The sequence below is a fragment of the Erithacus rubecula genome, assembly GCF_903797595.1.
Source record: "Erithacus rubecula genome assembly, chromosome: 2".
NCBI classification, from domain to species: Eukaryota; Metazoa; Chordata; class Aves; order Passeriformes; family Muscicapidae; genus Erithacus; species Erithacus rubecula.
Genome location: NC_136685.1, coordinates 47,829,355 through 47,850,406, shown reverse-complemented (window position 1 = coordinate 47,850,406; position 21,052 = coordinate 47,829,355). Strand labels below are relative to the sequence as shown.

Genomic DNA, 21,052 nt, shown 5'->3' with positions numbered 1-21,052 from the left:
AACATTTTTCATGTCTATTACTGACCTCTCACAGCAATCTGTTGCTGCTGAGGCCACACTGTCAAATTACTCATCCCAGTGCTGAAAAATCAAATGACCAGAGTTAAATTTGAGAGTGCAAATAAGTTACTTGGGGTATCTTTGACAATGGCAAGCTGCAAACAGTTCCACAAACCCAACAGGCGATAATTGCACTTAGAAAAAGAAAATGTTCGTAATTTAAACTGGCATTTAGTGAAATGGGAGATATAATTCTGAGTTAATACACAGAACGGGCAGACTTGAGCTCATATCAAGTAGTAAAGCTTGACAACTTTCCAGAACAATAAGTGGAGGTCCATAAAACGTGGCATAGTGGCATAGATGCAATGAACAAGGATTTATTGTTCCTTGTGGGGAGTGATATCCTTTGTAAGGAAGGGTGGAGATAGCAAATTACTAGGCAGCATGTTCAAACAAAAGAAGGTGGTTCATAACAAAACATAACTGTGCTGAGCTGCACAATGCCAGAAGTGCGGTGGATGCCAAAGGCTTCTGCAGGAAGCACAGAGATAAGCAATGAAGGAAAAATTATTTGAGCTTTATCAAAGTCAAAGACCAGAGCTGCCTCTAAAATACACAGATGTATAAAATACTGGAGATTTGGAAGAGCATTCCAGAAATATCTACAAATATTGTTTCATGTTGCCTTAGATTTGTTAAAAACTCAATGAATTTTTCTTTCCCTGCTCTTACCAGGTGCTAATAGTCACTGAAATTAAAAGTGTTAATATAGCTGAGGGTTTGCCAGTACTTGAGTCAAGAGTTTCATGTTTTGGCATAGCACACTTTAATAATTAATCACTCTTGACACTTTAAATTGCTAATGATATTGCATAGGAACCTTTTCAGTGAACTTTAAATAAAGGAAAACACTGTTCTAAGATATGAGTCAGCTTTTGAAGCAATGCTCCAAGAAACCTATATATCAAATCAAAATGTTACTATAGCAAAACCTATATGCATTTTGAATGCCAAGCTCAGTGTGCAAGGGATGGAAGGAAATTGTAAACTATGAAGTTCAAACACATGCATTGATTCTGAAGTATTCTATTTCAGACTCCTCTGGTCATATCTAAAAGCTTGGGCTAGACAAGTGAGAACTTATTTTGGCAGATGCTCCAAAGGGATTGGCCATAAGCCAGCTGTAGTTCTTAAACCATATGGCCATATAAGCTCAGACACAGAGCTGTGCTAATAAGGTTGTCATTCACATCCAGAGCAGTTCTCCCTGCAGTGGCATTCTGGAAACTCATGCAAAGTTATTCATCCTCTGATCACTCTTATTCTGCTATTGCTGACCAGTCCTGAGATGCTACTCCATTCTCTAATGAAATCTCTTGTCTTTTTTTGTTTTCATGCACATACACTGGCACTGTTAGATATTAAAGAGCATGCAGTTTGAATGGACTGACTGTGCATTACCCAGAGGAGATATAGGCTACCTGTATTTTACTCTTAGTGTTCTGAAATGCTGGGTAATAAGCCACTGTGGTTCATAGTCCGCAAATCTTGTTAGCAATATGTTCTTTTTTGTTTTCTTCCAGATCATTGCTTAAGATTTTAAGTGTTCTGTAGATGTTCTGAAGTGTTCTTAGGATGTTAAGGAAGTTCTGTAGATGTTTCTCGACAGATGCTAGGAATTCCATGTTGACTGATTTCTTTTGCATTCTTTTCAGTTAATAGTGTTTGTTTATGTATTCTCTATTACTCTCTTGGGTAAATGATGCTGTTAGTAAAGAGAAGAGATAAAGGTAAAGGGTTAGCAGTAGAAGTAAAATGGAGAATATATGAATGCTTGGTCTAGAGGTTTTGGTAGAAACTAATTCTTCATTTTGGTAGGCTTGTACATCTAGTTATCTCTTTTATTATCAAAAGTACTCCCTCTGAGCTTTTGTTTTATGAGTTTCAAGTTCAAATTCTTTACCTCAAGTATATATTTTTTTTCTTTAAATTATCTGCAAAATATATCTGTTTTTACCTGAGGTCTATGAATTTTATCCAAGTCTTGTGATATGTTCCTCCTACCTAGGGCAACTATGAAACTCTACCATGGTGGCTGCAACTTTGCTGGCACTCTAACACAGTGCTCTCTGCTAGTCAAATTTATAGCAGTACTGTAGGTGCATAGGAAAACAGTCCTCTTGTCCAAATATTCTGTGTCATGAGTGTGTAGTGTAATTGCCTAGCAATAATCTTTGCTTCTTGTAGACCATGACTGCTGTGTAATTCCTTGGGAATGTTGTGTAGGAACAAACAACAGTGATAACTATTTAATAATTTATATGCTCTGCTTGAGAAGCATAGTTTATATAGGCTTGTGAAATATTTGGTCTTATCCTACAATAAGAAATGTTCATTTAATTTCTTTGCACTCCTTCCCCTACCCTCACCACTGGTTTGTCTGACTGGTTATTAATGAACTGTTCAACGTCACAATTTCCATATTGCTCTCAAGTTTAAGTTATCCTGTTGGCTGACTTAGCATAAACTGCAGTTGTTCACAAGTCATAATTCTGGCCACTATATTGACTTTCTCTGTTCTTTTCTCTTTCATCAGAACTCAGAAGTACAGCTGTTTGAGACAAACTTTTCTAATTGTCTCTTTAATTGTTTTATTCCATGTTCTGGAGCCTTCAGAATAATAGCAGAAGTTATTTCAAATAAAACAGGATTTACTTTAGATTCTAGCATTTTTTATATGTCTGTGCTTTAAGCAGACCACTTAGTCCAGATTCAGGAAAAGAAATCATAATAAGTAGGTGATTCCATGGGAGATTTCTCTTAAGATTTCTCCTTATTTTCTCCTCTTTTTCTTCTGATTTAGTAGTGGGATGCAGCTCAAGTACTAATCCTTGAAATTGAAAGCTCAACTGTTTGGTGGTGGTGTTAGTTGTATTACAAGAGGATTATCACAAAGAATGTCTTTGCATGGTGAGCCTATCGCAATCCACTGAAGCAAATCAGGTTATAGATGATTTTTCTGTAAGTAGAGCTCAGTTGTAAAGGTTCACTAGGAACTGCTTTTGTTGTATGGAGTTACCAGGCACCTCCAGAGCTTTTGCAGTGTTCTTGAGCAGATGTCCTCCAGCAGTTTTCCACTCTCATTTTCTCATGAGCTCAGGAAAAATATGAGTTGCTTAGCCAAGTTTAAAGGAATACTTTTCCTTTAATATTAGAGAAGGGCAGCCAAGTTCCAAATAAGCTCTTGGAGGATATAATGTTGTTCTTACCAAGGTATGCTGCAGTTTTATTAGTGGAGTATTGGAGGAAAATGTAGAGATTATTTCCTTCAGAGTAGGAAAGTGAATTCCAAAAATTGATGGTATAGGCAGCTGCTAAAATAGAAAAAGTATCTGATTCTGTTAAATATGCCAAGTGAGTGAATTTCATAATAACCTCAAATATTATTTTGTTTAAGATGGTGGAAATGGAAAATTATTTTCTACCTGGAAGTTTAATTTAAGAAAGTGATGTCAATCCTTCTATATTGAGCTCTCCAGCCATGTCTCTGTTTCATGTGGAAGCAGAAACCCATGATGCCAGTGAACACAAGAATTGACTGATATAGTAGCTTTCTTCCTTAAATATGAAAAATTTAATTCTGATATTTGCTAAGTTTACATAATTAAGTTTACTTTTTCATCAGGTATTTCAGAGACAAGATGATAATCAAGTTCCTTAATTAGTTGTAGCTACTGTCTTGTTATTCCCCTGGTACAATCAATTCCGGAATGAGTAGTCAGCTATTCACCTGACTCATTAGCCCTGCTGAGGGAGACAGGGATTGAATCTAATGACTTTCTCTGTTGATTGCAGCCTAAATTATTTTGTAATTCTAAATGTTTACTTCTGTATCAGAGTCTTCTCTAAAATACAACAGTGGTTCTCCATTCATTATAAAAACTGCGGGAGCCAAGTTAGGAAATACAAATTCCAGTAGAGTCAAAATTGAATTTTTGACATTTCCCCATAAATAGGAATTGAAACTCCTCCTAGACAAAAATGGTGTTTTGAAAAGGTCAAGGTAAATTTGAAATAAGCCTGGGAAAGTATTTTGAGTGACTGTGTTTTCTTGAACCCCACCATCTGCATTAGCCTTTCAGTACAGGATGATGAACATTTAATCCATTCCAAAGCCAACATACTGTTGATAATTCATCTTGCAGTGATGCAAGGCTAGCTCTTACCCATCTCTGTAACACAGGTAGAACTGAGGTGCCACTTTTGCAGACCACCAGAACTTGCTCTGAAAACCAGTGCCTTGCTGCCCCTCCTGAGCTGACAAATCCATGTGTGCAAGTTTGCCTTTGCCTCCCCCAGTGCTGTCTTGTGCAGGTTACACGGTGGTGCACAATTGTTTTCCACAGACTGTATTTCTTAAAAGGCATTCCTACCTGAAATGGGATCAGTATTCACCAGCTTCTTAAAGCTTTATGTATATTACTATACATATGTATATTATGAATATAAAAACAAAAAAGCAACTGGTTGATTGTTTTTATTCCAAAGTGGAAGAAAAAAGAATTTCTGAATTACTGAGATGTTTTGGGTTTTACATCATTTTATCATGAACTGTTCTATCAGTGGTTTAAAATGCAAAATTATAGCTGGAAATACAGTGCCTTAGAACAGCTCTTCAAAAGTTCATTAGTGAAAGAAATATTTAAATATTATGATGTTGTGTTGTGGCATGGGAATCAAAGTAACGGCTGTGAATTGCTAGTTACCACTTGAATGCTTATATACCCAGTTTTTAATTGGATTAATTGAAATTGAATTTTGAAATTAGAATTAATTTAAATTAATTAGATCCAACTGAAAAGTCTTCCATTGGAAAGCAAATCACTGGCTCTTCATGTATTTCAGGTAACATACAAGGAGCAACAATCGTGGATGCCCTTGATACATTATTCATCATGGAAATGAAAGAAGAGTTCAAGGAAGCCAAGGAGTGGGTTGAAAAAAGCTTGGATTTCAGTGTGGTAAGGAGTGTTGCTGATTAACATTTAATGCTCTGTTTAGTCTCCAGGGGCCAACTGAGGTCTGAGTTCTAGTATTACAAACATGATGCTAGACTAAAGAATTTAATTCATTGATAGGTAGATAATTTAATTCATTCATAGGTAGAACAAGGCAGAAAGCTGGAAGATAGGAAATTTACTGCTCTGCTTGTATGATCTTTTTCAATCAGCTTTAGGTAGATAGAAGGCAATGATCAGGAAGGAAGGAAGGAAGGAAGGAAGGAAGGAAGGAAGGAAGGAAGGAAGGAAGGAATAGAGTATTTGCCATTATAAAGTAAAAAACAGCCTTTTCAGCTATTCTGGGTAGGAGAATTGAGACCCTTCAATTAATTTTTTCATTACCTAAGCCTTTTACATTATCCAATTATGAAATCTTCCACAGATTTTACTCGTGTTTAGATAAATGTATATGCCATACATACATAGTACTTAGGTTCCTTTGACTACTCCAGTAAAGTTGAGTATCATGAGTTAGGCTGAAGTGCTTTAGTCTCACAAAGCATCAGGCCTTCACAGCTGCATGTACAAATCACCCTATTAAGTGGCAAATATGCAGCTGAAGGCAAAGTTCATTATTGAAGCTTTTATTCTGGATAGGCCTTGAACAAGCAGGAACCTCTTCAATTAAATTGAGGAGTCCTGAGTTTGGTATCTTTCCTTTCTTTTCCTTTTTTTTTGTTTGGGACAGAGAATTTATTGTTGGATACAAAGAGCTGATGAAGCACCTCTGATTGGTGTAGTAAAGTAAGCACAGTACACTGAGCACTTAAAAGCTCTTGCAGTTGACATGCTTAATGTTAGAAACACTTTCTGAAAACAAAGTACTCTTTCTAATAAGTTATGCAAAAGTCGGGTTTAATTAGGTTCTCTTCCATGCTTGAGAATTAATTATCCTTTTAAGAAGGAGTTAATAAGAGTGGGTATTACATAGTTTATATAAGCAGTAATTTAGTGTGCATTTATATTTACATTTATAATGTAAATACAGGATATTAAAAGTGCTCTTGTGTAGTGTCGGAAGCCTGAATCACGTAATAACTTTATTTTGTGCATAATTTTTTTTTTCCTAAAGGTATTTTTGTAATACTACATTCCTATTGGTATTTTCAAGATATTTAAAAGACAGGATAAGACAACAGAAAGTAACAAACTCTACTTAAAAGGATGAGCTGAGCTCTACTTGGAGGAATATTGTAAAGTGTTGTAGAGTGATTTACATTATTAGCGTGAAAATATTTGGATTTACATAAATCTTGCTATATTTAGTACTGGAAACTTGTAGATGATATTTCCTCCTTTTAATGCACCTATTTTTTTCTCAGTGATGCTTATATGCTAAGAAAATGTCAGAAATTATGTATTCCATTAGCTGGTCAATGCAGGAGTCAAGGAGATTTACCAAAACAACTTCACAGATAACACTGACATGCGTCACTAACAGAATATTGTTACTGATATTCCTGTAAATGGCAGCCTGGAGTTCAACACCTCACAAAATTATTTTCCTAATACTTCATAATCATATGTAATTGAATTTTACATTGGCATCAGCAGCAAGTAGATTAATTTTCCCAAACTGGAACAAGGAAATTAAAATAAATAACTGCAATGCCAAACTTAATAACAGATATCCATTTGTTTAATGGCTGGATTGTTGGAGGCTGCTCAACTTGCTCTTTTTTTTCCACTTTAAGTATAGGTTTTAGATTCAAATGCCATTTTGTATTTATATCATACAGTTTAAAGAGTAGCAATTCTCTTGTATTTATCATGTATCAGCCCTTACGTGACATATTCTGCAAAAATGTTACTCACACTATTACTTGCTCCTGTTTTAGAAACCTTTGTCCCATGAAAATGATTTATTTGGAATAACTGACACACTGACACATCCTTGTTTCTTCTGAGTAGTATAAATTTGTGTTTGATGTTTCTGGTACAGTGACTGCTTAATCAGCATATTTGGCCTTTATTTGCATAAATAGGATAAGTTTTTCTCTTAATTTCTTCTTAGAACCATGTCATTCAAATCTTTAATTTTCTTTAAGATGTTCTTTACGAAGATTACTGTTACTGTATTCTGTAACAGAATTTTTTCTCCTTACGTTCTATGTCAATGAAGCTGGATATGGGAAAATTTTACAAACTCTGAAAGACACTCATCAAACTATTTGGTCAGCACTCACACCACTCTCAACATCTGATTATAAAAGTTTCCTAATGTCACTTTGTACACTAAGCACTAGTTTATCCACATGAAAGGATTTATGGAGTAAAGGTGACTTAATGGGAAATGGCAACATCTCTTTATGTGTTAGATTTCAATGTCACAGTTCAATGAATTAGATGTCAGGGTTGCTATTCTTTACCTTTCCAAAGATAGGTTTTGATTTTGAAGGAAAATTCTAGTTAAGTCAGCGGTACCTTTCTTGGCAAACTTGTGCATTTTAGGAAGCTTGTCAGTGGATATGTTTAGAAGCTTCCCCTTTTGGAATATAACACAGGCTGTTTTCATCACAGCTGTAGCTGGTAGCCCTGTAATTTTATAACTGAGACATCCATGCTGCAATGTTTGGAGCTTTTTTATGTCACAACTGCTGACAACATTTTTTTTCTATTTGAAACCTTGCAGAAGTTTGAGCTAACTGAGCTATTCCTTCAGGAGTTAAGTTGCATTTTCTGATTCTGTCAATATTATAAGAGATGTAGACATGTAGCTTTGGAAAGAGATGACATTTGCAGTGGCTAAATAGATGATCTTTGCTTTGATTAGCATCATGGATATATGCTCTGTTCTCTGTTAATTCACTCCATCTCTCTGGGGGATTAATCTTTGCTCTTCTAATTAATATAGCCAAGGCTTTGTGACCCTCCCACACACCCTTCACCATGCACAGCCCAAGGCTGCAACAGCTGGGCTGGGCTGTGTGTCAGCAGGTTACAAGGGAGGAAAAGGGAGCCTGTCTTTCATGGGCTCTTTAGGGAGCTTGGCTGTTTCCTAGCTACAACTACACACTGCTGCCTGCTCCTCTGCTCTTATTTTTTCTTGTTTCAGAAGCTGCACACACACAGACAGCTTTCTGAAATAATTTCTGTACCACCACCCCACTTCTGCTTCACACTGGGGAGGAAAAGGCTGTCAGTCTCTGCAGAGCAAGAGCCAAATGACATTGAATATACACTTGGGAAGAGAGAGAGAGGAAAAGGGATCTTAATGAGGCAAATGAGGGGGTCAGGTGTCAGGGAGTAGTGGTGCAGGAGCAGGGCCACACAGCACAGCAGTGAAGGTTTGGGAGTTGTTAAGTATTGGAATTGATGGTGCTCTACACCCAAACACACCCCAGTATCTCCAGGATGAGTGACTAAGTGATTCATCTCCCTTTTCTTCAGCCCTGCTAAACTCCTTCCATGCAAAAGGGCAGTCTTGTCTGTACTGCCTCTGGGCAGTCCTTGGTCTACATGGTGTCCTAAAGCATGCCTGGACATTCCCTGGAGCAATAAGGGGCCACACCAAGACCAGAAGGTGCTAGCAATCAAACTGTACATGGGACAGGGCTTGAATTCATACCCTGGCCAGCTGACCAGCTGTCTGATGGAAGTGTAGCCAGACAGGGTCAGAATGGGAACCAGGCACGGAGCAGAAAGCCATGCACTTGTTCAGATAAGATGGAAATTGGGAAAGTATAAAGGACATTTGGTTATTTGCTCTCAAAAACAGGTACTAATGGATTTAAGAACTGCATAAAGAGAATGGAATGAGTAAGAAGCTGAGGGTACCCTCAGTCTTGTGTCCTACTAATGCTCTCAAGGAAAGCTGTTTAGAAGTTGGTCAGTCACTGTATCACTTTTGAAGCTTGAAGGATAACTTACCAGTTCTGATTTTCATCTTTGTGCTTAGCTTAGCAAATCTGAGTATCTTTTAAAGACATTTTGCCAGCAGCTTCATGCAACCTAGAAGTTTTGTAAGTGATATGTCTATTACTTGGGAGCTGGAAAAGAACTGGCAAAAATGGAGAAACTAGAAGTTAAGTTTTTTTCTCTACTGTCATATATAGACCAGCATAGCCCTTTCCGAGATCCCAGAATAGCAAATATTATTTGCATATGTAATAAATAAGACTTCCAGCATTTATCATTGACTCAGCTGTATCTGTGGTGTGGCAGTCAGTAACAGGACAGGCTTCCAGACTTCAGTTTTCTTATTTCAAACTTCAGCATTAACAAATCTGAATCCTGCTATTCCATAACTGTAGGTAATATGATTGATGTGTAATTGTATTTAACAATCCATAACCTAGTGTTCTGGCTTGGAACATTACGGTTTTTTGGCTCTTTATTTTTCATGTTTTTTCTCTTCAAGTGAGAAAATCAGAAAGTTTCCTAATACAACAATTTGGAACAGCTTTTCCATGAAAAAAAAAAAAAAAAAAAAAAAAAAAAGAGTCGTGTGGGAGGTGTGAGTAAACGTATAATGGGCTGGAGAGAAATCTTAAGAAAGCCAGCAGTTGAAAATGGTTCTTTAGTTTGTGGGACTATTTGATTACTAGTTTGCCACATAACCTATTAGTACACTCTAAATGCCAGACTTCAAAGTGACTTGATTTTGTTTTGATTATGTGTAATTTTAGCCCTATTTTGATGGGCTAAAAGGAGATCCTGCAAATTCATTACTAAAACACAGTTCTTTTGCTGCTAGAGTTTATTAATGCCTTCAGTAGCACTTTAATTTTGTGCCTGTTGAAGATCTTGCAGTCTGCCATGCAGGGACTTCAGCAAGGTTAAATAACAAGTTATGCAATAACTAGGCTTTAACACTTGTGATATAAAGGTTGCTAAGATTGTTTCCTATGTCTTTGGGAACTGAATATTTTAGCAAGCTGCCAATAACTTTCATTTGTGGAATATGAGTGAAACTCTTTTTCCCCACAATTGCAAGTAATTAAAATCTTGTTCAATTAAAATACTTGAAAGTGAGCTATTGTAGTACTATCCATGACTCTATTGTAATTCCTGGGTTGCTTGAAAATGCTACGATTCATTGCTGTTCCAAACTTTTGTGCTTCATCCAGGGAATATTATTATTTAATAGTAATAATAATTACAAGTGGATCCTGTTTCATAGGAAATGTGGCCCCTTTGTGCCCACTTTTTAGTCTAGAATTATATACACTATTCAGTAATGTTCAGTACAGGATCCCTGGTGTTCTCTTGCACAGCTTGTTAAACTGCAGGGTATGGGCTGCTTGCCACGGTGTGTGTGCGTGGGGAGTTGCTATATTCCTTGTACTCAGGAGCAATAGATGGAAATGCAGATGAGGTGACTGAAGTTCTATACAGTCTTGATGATACAAGAACAGGGGAGCCAAAGGAAAGAAGGTTTTAGAAGGAATCTTTGCAATAGAGAAGACAAATGGTATGTTAGGATTTGTGGCATTACTTTTTGTTGTCTTTATAAAAACTGAGAGCATAAGCTCTTTATCATATATAAAGTAAGGTGACTTGATTGTTGGGAATACATTCATCTGTGTAAAGAGCACACAGTATTTGCTCCAGTTGAATTTTAAGTGGCAGAACACATAACCAGTGCTGCTGGTGAATGCCAGGTGGAACCTAACGCTGGATAAATGAAATAGTGTTGTGTTTCAAATGGTGACTTTATAAGGGAGGGTGGCTTCCCATGAGGAAATACAGATGGAAATCTGGCCATGGTCTGTGAATTGCAGAGAGGAAGATTATCAGCAATGAGATGTATTAATGAAGTGATCCAAAAGGATATGAATACTGATTTTTGGGAAGCTGGAGGAGTTCAATAGGCAGAGGCCTTCAGGAAAGCCCAGTTGACAGTAGTTTGCTGTGTGAAAACCAACATTTTCAATGTTAAATTCAATATAGCAGCTGTTTGAAGCATCAGTAGTTTACCAGTTGTAGTCTTAATCCTGTGGTTAATGGGAGGGTAAGGGAAGTTAAGTAGTAAGATGTAGCTGAGATCGAATTTGTCCTGTCACAGATTTGAAAATAAATAGAAATATAGAGTGACACAGTAATATAAGTCTTGGCACTTTATTTTGCCTGCTTCCTCCCCATTTAGTTATATTTGTTGCTTTTTGAAGATGGGCCTTGCTAGGATGTGTGCTAAAAATGGTGGTTCAGGTATTCTCATACGTAGCACAGTCTACTTGGAGTCTAATGTAAAGAGCATAAAATGGGAAATTATATTTATATATTTATAATTATATTATATTTGTTCAGAGCTGTCTTTTACACTCGGTACCATAAAGAGGAAACATCTTCTTAATCTTGAAATACACATGTCCAGTCATTTTGCCTTACAGAATTTCTATTAGAAATAATGGAATTAATTCAGCCACTTCTCAGATTTTCTATGTAAGTGATGCAGTAACTGTTTGAAGGAGAAGGCTAAATTAAAAAAAAAATAATTGTCACATCTATAGATGATGAAGTAGAAGTTTTGGGAAGTTCAGATGGAAGTTTTTCTCATACATTTTGGTACTGTTAAATGGATCGTAAGGTGTTCATATACAGCTTGATCTGAGAGCAAAATAAAAAACAGTTTTGCTCAGAATTTGACATCTGAGTAGAAATGTGCAGACTTCTTTGTGAAAAGAGGGTAATGATCAGGGTGTGGGTCTTCAATGTGCCATATCATACAAAAAATTTAAAAATCAAACAAGGAAGAAGGGTAAAGCTGTCATTGCAGGAATCTTCTACATTTAGGACAAGTTCCTTTTTCTTAATAGACTACTTCTTCACATAAATCTCCATGTGGAGATGTTTTCTTGATGTGAAATTATAAAACTTTAATTGTTTTGCCATTTACTGTTATTGGTGTGCTGAAATTAATACTAACCTGGTACAATGAGTTTAAGAGTAACTATGTATCAGGATAAAGCTTTCAAACCTACCATAAATGAAATGACTGTTTCAGTGTTTGTCTGCTTCAGTGGCTTGCATAAAGATTTTGGTAAGAGGCAAGTATTTCAAACAAGGTTCAATTGACCTATCAGGAATCTGATAACACTAGAACAATGGTTGCCTTCAAGAAATGTCCTGAAATATCATCCCTTCAACATATGTTCAATATTGCAGTGCAATTAATCTTTGTGCCTCCAAAAAAAAAACAGTAAAACCTTTATTTGCATTACTTCCAAGTAGTCTTCTTGTCTGTAACTCATTTCCAGAAGCAGATGTCAGTGCACACATACTGAGCCATACACACATCAGAGCCTTCCTTAAAGGTTCTTTGCACTCCTTGAAAGATAGCAATGGGTTTGTGAGGTAAGTGGTCATATTTAAATCCAGAAAGGCAAAATATAAAATTCTGGAGACAAAATATTCAGGTCATACACCACTCAATTTACTTCAAGCAATTGAAAATCAAAAAGTAATTTAATTCAGTTCTCAAAGGAAACACAAGAGCCTGGGATATCTGATTAACTCATTTCCTCATCTGACACCTACCTCTTTATAGCTTCAATCTTCCCACATCAAAGAAAGGTACTTGACATGTGCTAAGGCTCAGGATTGAAATGGAAAGAACCTGAACTTCTGAAGAAGGTTCATATATTCATATTCTCATACTATTCATAGGAGTTTCAGCTAGCTCAGTCTCCAGGGAAGAGAATCCACCCCTTTCACTCATTTAATCATCCTGTCTTCAGTCAGATCAGGTCAGATCAGCTTTTCTTCAGTGAAATCAGTTCTCTACCAGCTGTCTTACATATTGGATTTTAAGATTTTATTTAACATTAAATACACACTTCTGTATTTAATGTACATGTAGTGTAGTTCCTACACAGGTAGCCTGCTTAGCAGATGAACAGACACATCATCTAGTTAGTTTGGATTTCCAGAGGATTGTAATGTTTTTATAGCCCCTTCCCCAGGCTTAACATGGATCATGGCATAATAAAAAATCCTGCACAGGAACGTTAAAGTTGAGGTGAATACCTTAACTTTATTGCTGCATTCAGTGAGGCCATGACTGAATATTTGGAAAGAGAATTAACAGAGTCTGAAAAAAAAAAAAAAAAAAAAAAAAAAAAAAGGAGATTTTGGAAACAGAAATTAAGATGCAGAAATTAAACTTGTTCATTTCTCTTAGAAAAAATAAGAGAGGACCAGTGGGGGAGAGCAGTGACAGAAGAGAAACTGCAGATTTCTCGAATACTCAAAATAAATTTGGAGGAGTGTTATGTTCTGAACACTGCAAGACAGCAAGATAATTTTGCAGTCTTAACCCATGATGCCAGTCTGAGTTTTCAAGAGTCAGATGTATGAGATGGCTTTACTTTGTCCATCCCTTTGAATTGTGCTCATGTGTATTAAAAAATTATATAGCACACACATACATACTATATTAATTAAATATTGAGTAATTCTGAATGAAATTATATCCTCTTTTTAGAGGGGGAAGTGCAGAATACATTTTAGAGGAGAAAAGTTAAATTCCTGAATGTAAATCCACCAGCATTGTAGCAAGTCTGAGAGTGTGTTTTGAAGCCTGCACCTTTACAGTTTACAAAAACTCACCAACTCTGCAATGTGATACCTTTGCTTAATCAGATACCTTTACTTAATCAGAGCATCTTGGAATCTGAAAAGCATGAAGTAATATTTTTACTAAGTAGCCTAGTGCTGGTTTGTTTGTTTGTTTCTGTAAAGTCAGTTTACTATAATTCAAAATCCATAGAAAACAGGGAGCGACTTCTTCCCTCCTACATAAACTGACATCTGAATGTTTAAACTGGAAAAGCAGAAAAGCTAGATGAATAAAAAAAGCCTGCAAGCCTTTCAGAACAAAATCCATTAGCTCCACCATGCATTGGCTTGTATTAAATATAGCTATAGTGTACATCAGCAAATAGAAAATGGAAAAGTGACTGAGTCGAAAGAAGCAAGAGCAACCCAGACAAATACCTTTTTTATGTGACCAAAATTCTGGGACACTGTTGGGCACCTTTTTCTGCAGAAATACAGAAATATAAAAGGTAGTATTACATTAAAAAGCAAAAATTAAGAAACTTCACTAGATCAACTTTTTAATTGAATGCCTTGAGTGGATTGAATGTTATGTGTTGGGGTGAAATCAGAATTGCCTTAATGAAGAACAAAAAGTTGTGAGACTGAGATTCCCCATTTATGCTTGGATTTCAAAAGGCAGGGAAGAATGTGCTTTATGTTTTGAGATAGATACGGGCTGGACCTAATCTTTGTCATTGGTAAAAGATTTATCCACACCAGCTTGGAAAGGGCCATCACTGTAACAGAGAAAGATCATCTTCTTTCTTGTGAATACACATAATGATTACATTTTTTTTTCATGAGCATGTAATTAACTCATTCCAATGTTGCCTTCTTTTTTGCAGAAAGCTGCATTTAGACTGAAGTAGGAAAACACTTGATAGGACATTCTGATCAATACTCATCTGTCTGAGATGGTGTGAGGGGAGGTAGTGTGGGACGTGATCCAAGAGCACTTTTTGGGCAAATGCTGAATTGTCTGCAAGGAATGATAAGTACTTAGATATATGGATTTAGAGAAAGCCTTATAGCCCAACAGAACAGGTGAAAGGTTGAGCAGGATGAGGATAAAAGGATATTTTGTCAAAGTGAGGAAGAGAAATAAATGTTTTAAATTCTTATGTTGGCCTTCCCTACATGTTCCATGTTTTGCTATTTATGGCTGTTGTGCCTTAAAACCTGTGTGTATATATATATGTGTATATATGTATGTAACAAACCAAAAAAAATCTATAGAAATAAATTTATGTTTATTTGAACAGAACGCTGACGTTTCCGTATTTGAAGTGAACATTCGTTTCGTCGGTGGACTACTTTCAGCTTACTATCTTTCAGGAGAAGAAGTAAGTTGGTTTATCTGACATACCATCATTTAATTTAAGTAATTAAATTTAAATTTAATAATTTTGTTTATCCAAATTAAATTATTTCATTTTTTAAAACTTTGAAAATGGCTTGTACGGTGGAGACCAGTCCAATGGATCTTCTTGCTTCTATTACTGCTGCTTTGTATAAGTCCTAAAGCTGCTGCTTCATTTAAGTGTTGAATGATTTTTGGAGTTTTTTCCTGAGTGGGAATCACACCCATTACATGCTAGAGCATGTAATTATGGAGCTCCTGCTCTATGGCAGTGGTAGATTCAGTGCATCAGCTTCCTGCTTCCCAAATGGGTTTTGAGTTTGAACTCATTTAAATTCTTACTTTCTGTTTGCCTACCTGAACCTGAGGCTTCAACTCACAGAAAAGACCTGTTAAAAATGAAAAGGCAACTGTAAACCTATTCATGTGAATGTCTTTACAGCATTGATAACCCATTAATCTCTATTACCTGTTACAGTTTCTGGAGAGAATGAAGATGCAGTTTCATCTTTGTCTTTGTCTAGATCTTTGTCTAAATGCAATTACTTGTGTAATATTTTTGGAGAAGGCCAAAAGAGTCAAAGGTGCCATTTAAAGTGACACGTGTTGTGATATTTTCAAGTTTTAGCTTGCAATTGAAGAGTCTTTAATCTTACTAGTTTAAGTCCTGGTTTCTGTCTCTGTATTATAGTAGCATTTGTTGCAGGATTATGCAAGTTAATACTCTTTAACCATAAGTTGAATTTATTGTTCCTTAAATCCAAAGAAATTACTGGTGGAAACTCCACAAACCCAAAAAAGTTAATTTTTTCATGAGTAAATTTTTCAAATACTAGGTAGAGTTCTATTTTGAATCTGTCACTTTAAATTACTTAAATTCTATGACTGTGTGTGATTATTTTTTGTTAAAATGTATCATGTTAAAGATGTTTTTGCAGGTGTTATTGGGTCAAAGAAGTTATGAGAAGACAATGTTCCTCTGACACTGGCTTAACTTAATTTACAGACTTGTTTCACATGTACCTGTGCTGAGTGTAGATGGCATGGAAAAGACATGAATGTATTAAAATGCACAGGTTTTATTATTTGCATTGTTTTGTAATTTTAGGGGGGGTACAAGGAATGCAGTCAGACACTTAACAGTAATGAAAGAAACTGAGATGTGTTTGGGAGCTGGCTTCTGGTTCTTTCTAAATATTATTTTACTTATATTTCTTCTCTTTTCACTGGAGATCTGTTTGGGAAACAGGTATGGACTTTTCTAGCGTAGCCTATGGTACAATTCAATTAATCAGTTCTGACAGAAGCAGAGGATATTTCTTGGCAGATGAGCTGATAGATGAATGCTCACGGGACTTTGCATCAAGTGGCAGTTTGTCTGCCAAGAAATGCTTTAATCATTTGCCATCAGTGCTGGTGATTTCATATGGATGTTGATGGTTTTTGTCCTGTGTCTGTTTATGTGCAGTCTCACTTTCAATCAGCATGTATAGTTTCTCCTAAATAACACCTAGTCATTGCTTCTCAAACATTCATATAATTCCTTCATCCTCAGAGAGGCAGTTTTACCACCACCTCTTCAGCTAGATTGAAAGCAGCACTCGTGTTCCAGTAAAACTCTGGCAGAAATGAAATGAGGAGGAGTCTGAAGTAAAAGAAAATGTTTCACACAACAGATAATTAAGTGGAACTTTGCAGTGAATATCGGTGATAAAGGATGCTAGTGCCCATTCTAAACTGATGGACTCAGTGATCAAAGTAAAATGGGCTCTTACATTCAGAGAAGAGGTGTGTTATTAAGGAGAGTGCCAAGCTCTTGCAGGCCAGGAAGGGCATGTCCATGTTTGCCACTGGCTCTCACCTTCTCTGTGATACCTGCTGTCCCAGACAGAATGATGTCCCTAAGCAGTTGTTCTTGTGGCTTTGAGAGTGTGATTCAGCATGCTCTGCCTTTATCAAATTTGGGGAAACTTCATGATTTGTCTCCTAAATCCCAAGATGTTGTGACAATAGCTAGCCTCTGCCAATGGAAAGTATGGGATGCAGCAGGGTGAGGTTCTCCTGTACTATGTGGGTCTCTTCTTCCCTGCTGCTGCTGCAAAGTGTGGAAAGGCCTGAGGGCCCAGAGACTGGCTGCCACTGTAGAAAATGCATCTTTAACAATCTGTTAGTCCATTACATTAGTGGGTGAACACCTAAAAAGGTGACATAATCTGTATGCACACTGCTTGAAGGATTAAACTCCCTCTGTTAAAAGCTCAATTAATCCTTTATCAGATTAACTATTAAAAAGTCTTATATTTGCTGTGCTCACTTAGCAGTATTCTAATTAAAGAAAGCTATGTTTCTGTAGAAGGAGTGATGGAAATAATTATTGTTTGTGCTTCTGAATTACATTTCCATGGGTAATGATCCAAAGCTGCAACACATTGTATGTTTCCATAATCATTTTTAAGTCTAACTAATCACGATTAAGGAACATGCTATCATACTGAGTAGTTCCTAAAACATCCTGCTCACATAATAGTTCATTTAGATACAGTCACCAATGTGAATCATTCTAAGAATGAACAAATTGAATACTTTACCCCTTGATAACTATGTGTGCTGCTCACTTGCAAATAGAGCCATCAGATGCTTTCTGTTGAACTTCCTACAATTTCTACCTTAGTAGAATTAATATGAAATACCTAAAAGCGTTAGAAATGTCACATGCTTTTTTTTAATCACTGTGTTAACTGTCTCAACCCAAGCCAGAAAAAGTTTCAGTCAAATATCAACTTCATTTGTAAAATAGCTATAAATATCAGAAAACTTAATTTTAAGATGAGTAACTGTTTAAGTGCTGCTCTTTTTTTGTTTTTTTTTTTTTTTTTTTTTTTTTTTTTTTTTTTTTTTTTTTTTTTTTTGTTGGTTGTTTTTTACTTTCTTTTGAGTTTTTAAGCCCCTAATAATAATATTGCATGCAAATGCTTTTCTTGGGATTTTTTCCATAAGTCACTGGCTGTAAAGGATTATTAAAAATAAGCCTGGCTCCTTAAAAGCACTATTAGTATTGAAAATGTTTTTGTTAGTATGAAGGTATCTTTAGGAAACTGTCATATGACAGAGTTATCCCATAGGACAGGGACAGATATTTTTTCAAACTTTTTTGGTCATTTTGTTTAAAATAAACCTTGATTAAGTACTAGACATGTCTTAGAACATTCCTTGTTTAAGTAATTTTTTGGTTTTGAAATGAAAAGTCAAATATAAGGGAGAAATTTATTGTACAACTGCTTTGCTGTACTTACTAGTTCAATGTTAAATTCTGGTATACCAAGGGTCAGGAGCACTGCATGCAGAACAGGACCTTTTCTGCAGGCCCAGATATTTATACTGCCAAATGTAGTCACATAAGGATATAATTTGTTAACTTCTGGAGGAGAACAAAACACTGAACCCTCAAACAGCAGTAAGATCTTTCTTGGAATTCATGGATATTACAAACATTACTTCTGAGCACTGTAATTTTCACTGCTGGGAATAGCTGTGCTGTGATAGCTGTGAATAATAGGTGCTGAAAGTCATGGTAAATGTATGGCCCTGCTCTTAGTCCAGTCAGGTTTATACATTCCCCAGGTCTTCTGATTTACTCATAACTGGTTCTTTAAGGCATTGCTAAAGCTAAGTAATAAGGGGTCTCTCTTGAAGGTTGATTCCACAGTCAGGGAATACATTGCATAGGCAGAAATAAAAGGAGCTTTTAATTTGCTGTTTGTGTGAGCAGCAAAAAAGTAAATCCAAAGTGCTCTGAAATGAATAAGGAGCACGTAAGATTCAGATTCAGCTGATAATTTCCCAGATTCCTTTGAAGCCTTTCTGTTTTCTGAATGGGATAAGTAACTTTTTATTTTCCCTGGAGTTAAAATATTTTGGATGCAGCAGCTGTTCTTCCTGCATAATATGCTCATATTGTCATTCTTCTCCATAGCATGAAGCAGAAATATAACAGATTTGTGCTTTTTTACTGTGGTAGGATAACCTGTTTGAAGGAACTCTAATTTATTATGACATACATGATTAGTTTATATCTGCATTTAGAGTTGGAGTTACAGTGCCACTGTTCAACCTCACTTGATGATCTCGGCTTCGTGTCTGACTTCAGACAGACCTAATCATTGCTCACTGTAAACCAGCATCCCTCACTGATTGTAGAGGTATCTTACTAATGAGGAGCAGGCATGAAATAATGATGCAGATGCTATTGATGTAGAACTGCCTTTGCCAGGCTGACCACAGAAGAATGCTGACATTATACAGTGCTGAGACATTCTGCAGAATTTAGCTGTAGTTGTTCTTTCTGTCTCTCCCTCTCTTGTAGAGGTCTCGTCAGAGAGAATATTTAAATTCCATTAATTAAAAAAAATTAAATACCATCATTTAGCAGGCTTTAATTGTAGGAGAATTAAGTTTTTGTCACATATACAAAGGTATTGTCCTCTTCTGCAAATCTTGATTAAGCTCCAGTATGTGTGCCTTGGGGATCTCACTGACCGCATGTTTTATCCCCTGCTTCCTCTCACTTAACTTGACACTAGTTAACAAGAGAAATTCTCCTTTTATGTCTTGGAAGCTTGATTTTTAATGCTGTTTGAAACTCTAGGCATAGTGTATCAGCTTGATCACTTCTCTGTGAATGCCACTTAACTCCTTCTTAATCATCTTCACAGACTGGCAGTAGAATTCCCTGTGTGGTACAGACTAGAAGACTTAAATTGCCTGTGGTTTTGTACAGCCCTTTTTCAGATTTGGGTCCTGTTTCCTACCTACCTTCCACCTGCTGCCACATTTGAGCAATACATCAGTGTTTCAGTGGTGTCATGTTTTAGTTTCTGTAGAACTCTGAAATTATCTTTATGCTCTCTTTTATTTTTATAGATTTACGATTTTTTAACTTGGTCTTTCTTTGAATCCTGGAGCCATTCAACTTGGAAGTGACCTCAAGAGATCTTCTAGTCCAGCCTCAATATTGCAAGAGTCCATTAGGCTTGTTCTTTGAAGAGCCTTCTTGCATGGGAACATAGCTGTTCAAGGCTGTTCAAGACCAAACACAGGGGCAACTTTATCTTTTTGAAAATGGCTATGGTTCATGCACTATGCTCTTTTAAACAGACATCTCCTATTGTTTTTCCTGGCTCTCTAGCAGGCCTCATATTTCTCTCTCTCTTTTTTTTTTTTTTTTTTTTTAAATCTTTAAACACTTGCTCTTAAAAAATTACATTTAGCCTGACTTAAGAGTTTTCATTTAAGTTGTCAAGCATTATTGGTTTCTGCATTCCTTACTTGAACTCAATATAGTTTTAATTACCTTCTTTACAGTCATATCAAAGGAAGGTAGAAGTCTTCTGATCCTTTTGATTTGAGAATTTTTGAACTCTGAACCTCACCTTTCATTCTTCAAATTATCTCCAGGCAACTTAACCACGTGGCTGTTTCTAAGTTAATTTTGTTTAGTCATCTTGATTCCCTTTCCAAACTTAAACACTACCAAAGTGAAACTTTTGTTTAAAACAATGTGTTGAATTGGGGCATGTGGCCCCTGTTAACAGCAATATGTCAAAGTAAGTTGAGCTACTTTTTCTCCTATAGACTCTGAATTTCTGCAGAAAGCTGTCATTACAGTGTATAAAATCAAGGTTTATATCAGTTCTGATGTAGCACTTAATAGCCTACTCAGGGACAAAGAAGGATTTAAAATCTCCTATGTTTCCCACAATCACAGTCTGTAATCTCCATTACTATTTCAGCCTCTTCACCACCTTTAATAAATCTAATGCTGTTCACTTTCTGTCCTAGCTGCATCAAAATGTACTGCAGAATCCCTATGGATTCACATTCTGGAGATAACCTTGACTCCTAAGATTTTCTTTTATGTAGACTGTTCTGCTGTTGCAAGCAGACTGCCCTTCAGTCTTCTATTTCTCTCTTTTAAGTTCCTGCAGTGCAATTACACTGTCACTGTTGATGAAACCCATCTCTCTCAAATAGTAGATTCCCTTTACTCCATAAGTTTTCTCATTCCTAATGCTTCTGTCCCCTTTCTCCC

General features: G+C 36.3%; 1 protein-coding gene across 1 annotated transcript in view; it reads left to right on the top strand.

Moving 5' to 3' along the window:
- Positions 1–21,052, top strand: part of MAN1A1 (mannosidase alpha class 1A member 1) — a 136,696-nt gene that overhangs the window by 41,252 nt on the left and 74,392 nt on the right. Inside the window, exons 3-4 of the mRNA XM_079299323.1 lie at positions 4,909–5,024; positions 14,867–14,947. Coding sequence (XP_079155449.1) covers positions 4,909–5,024; positions 14,867–14,947 — 197 coding nt within the window. The remainder of the gene's footprint in view (positions 1–4,908; positions 5,025–14,866; positions 14,948–21,052) is intronic.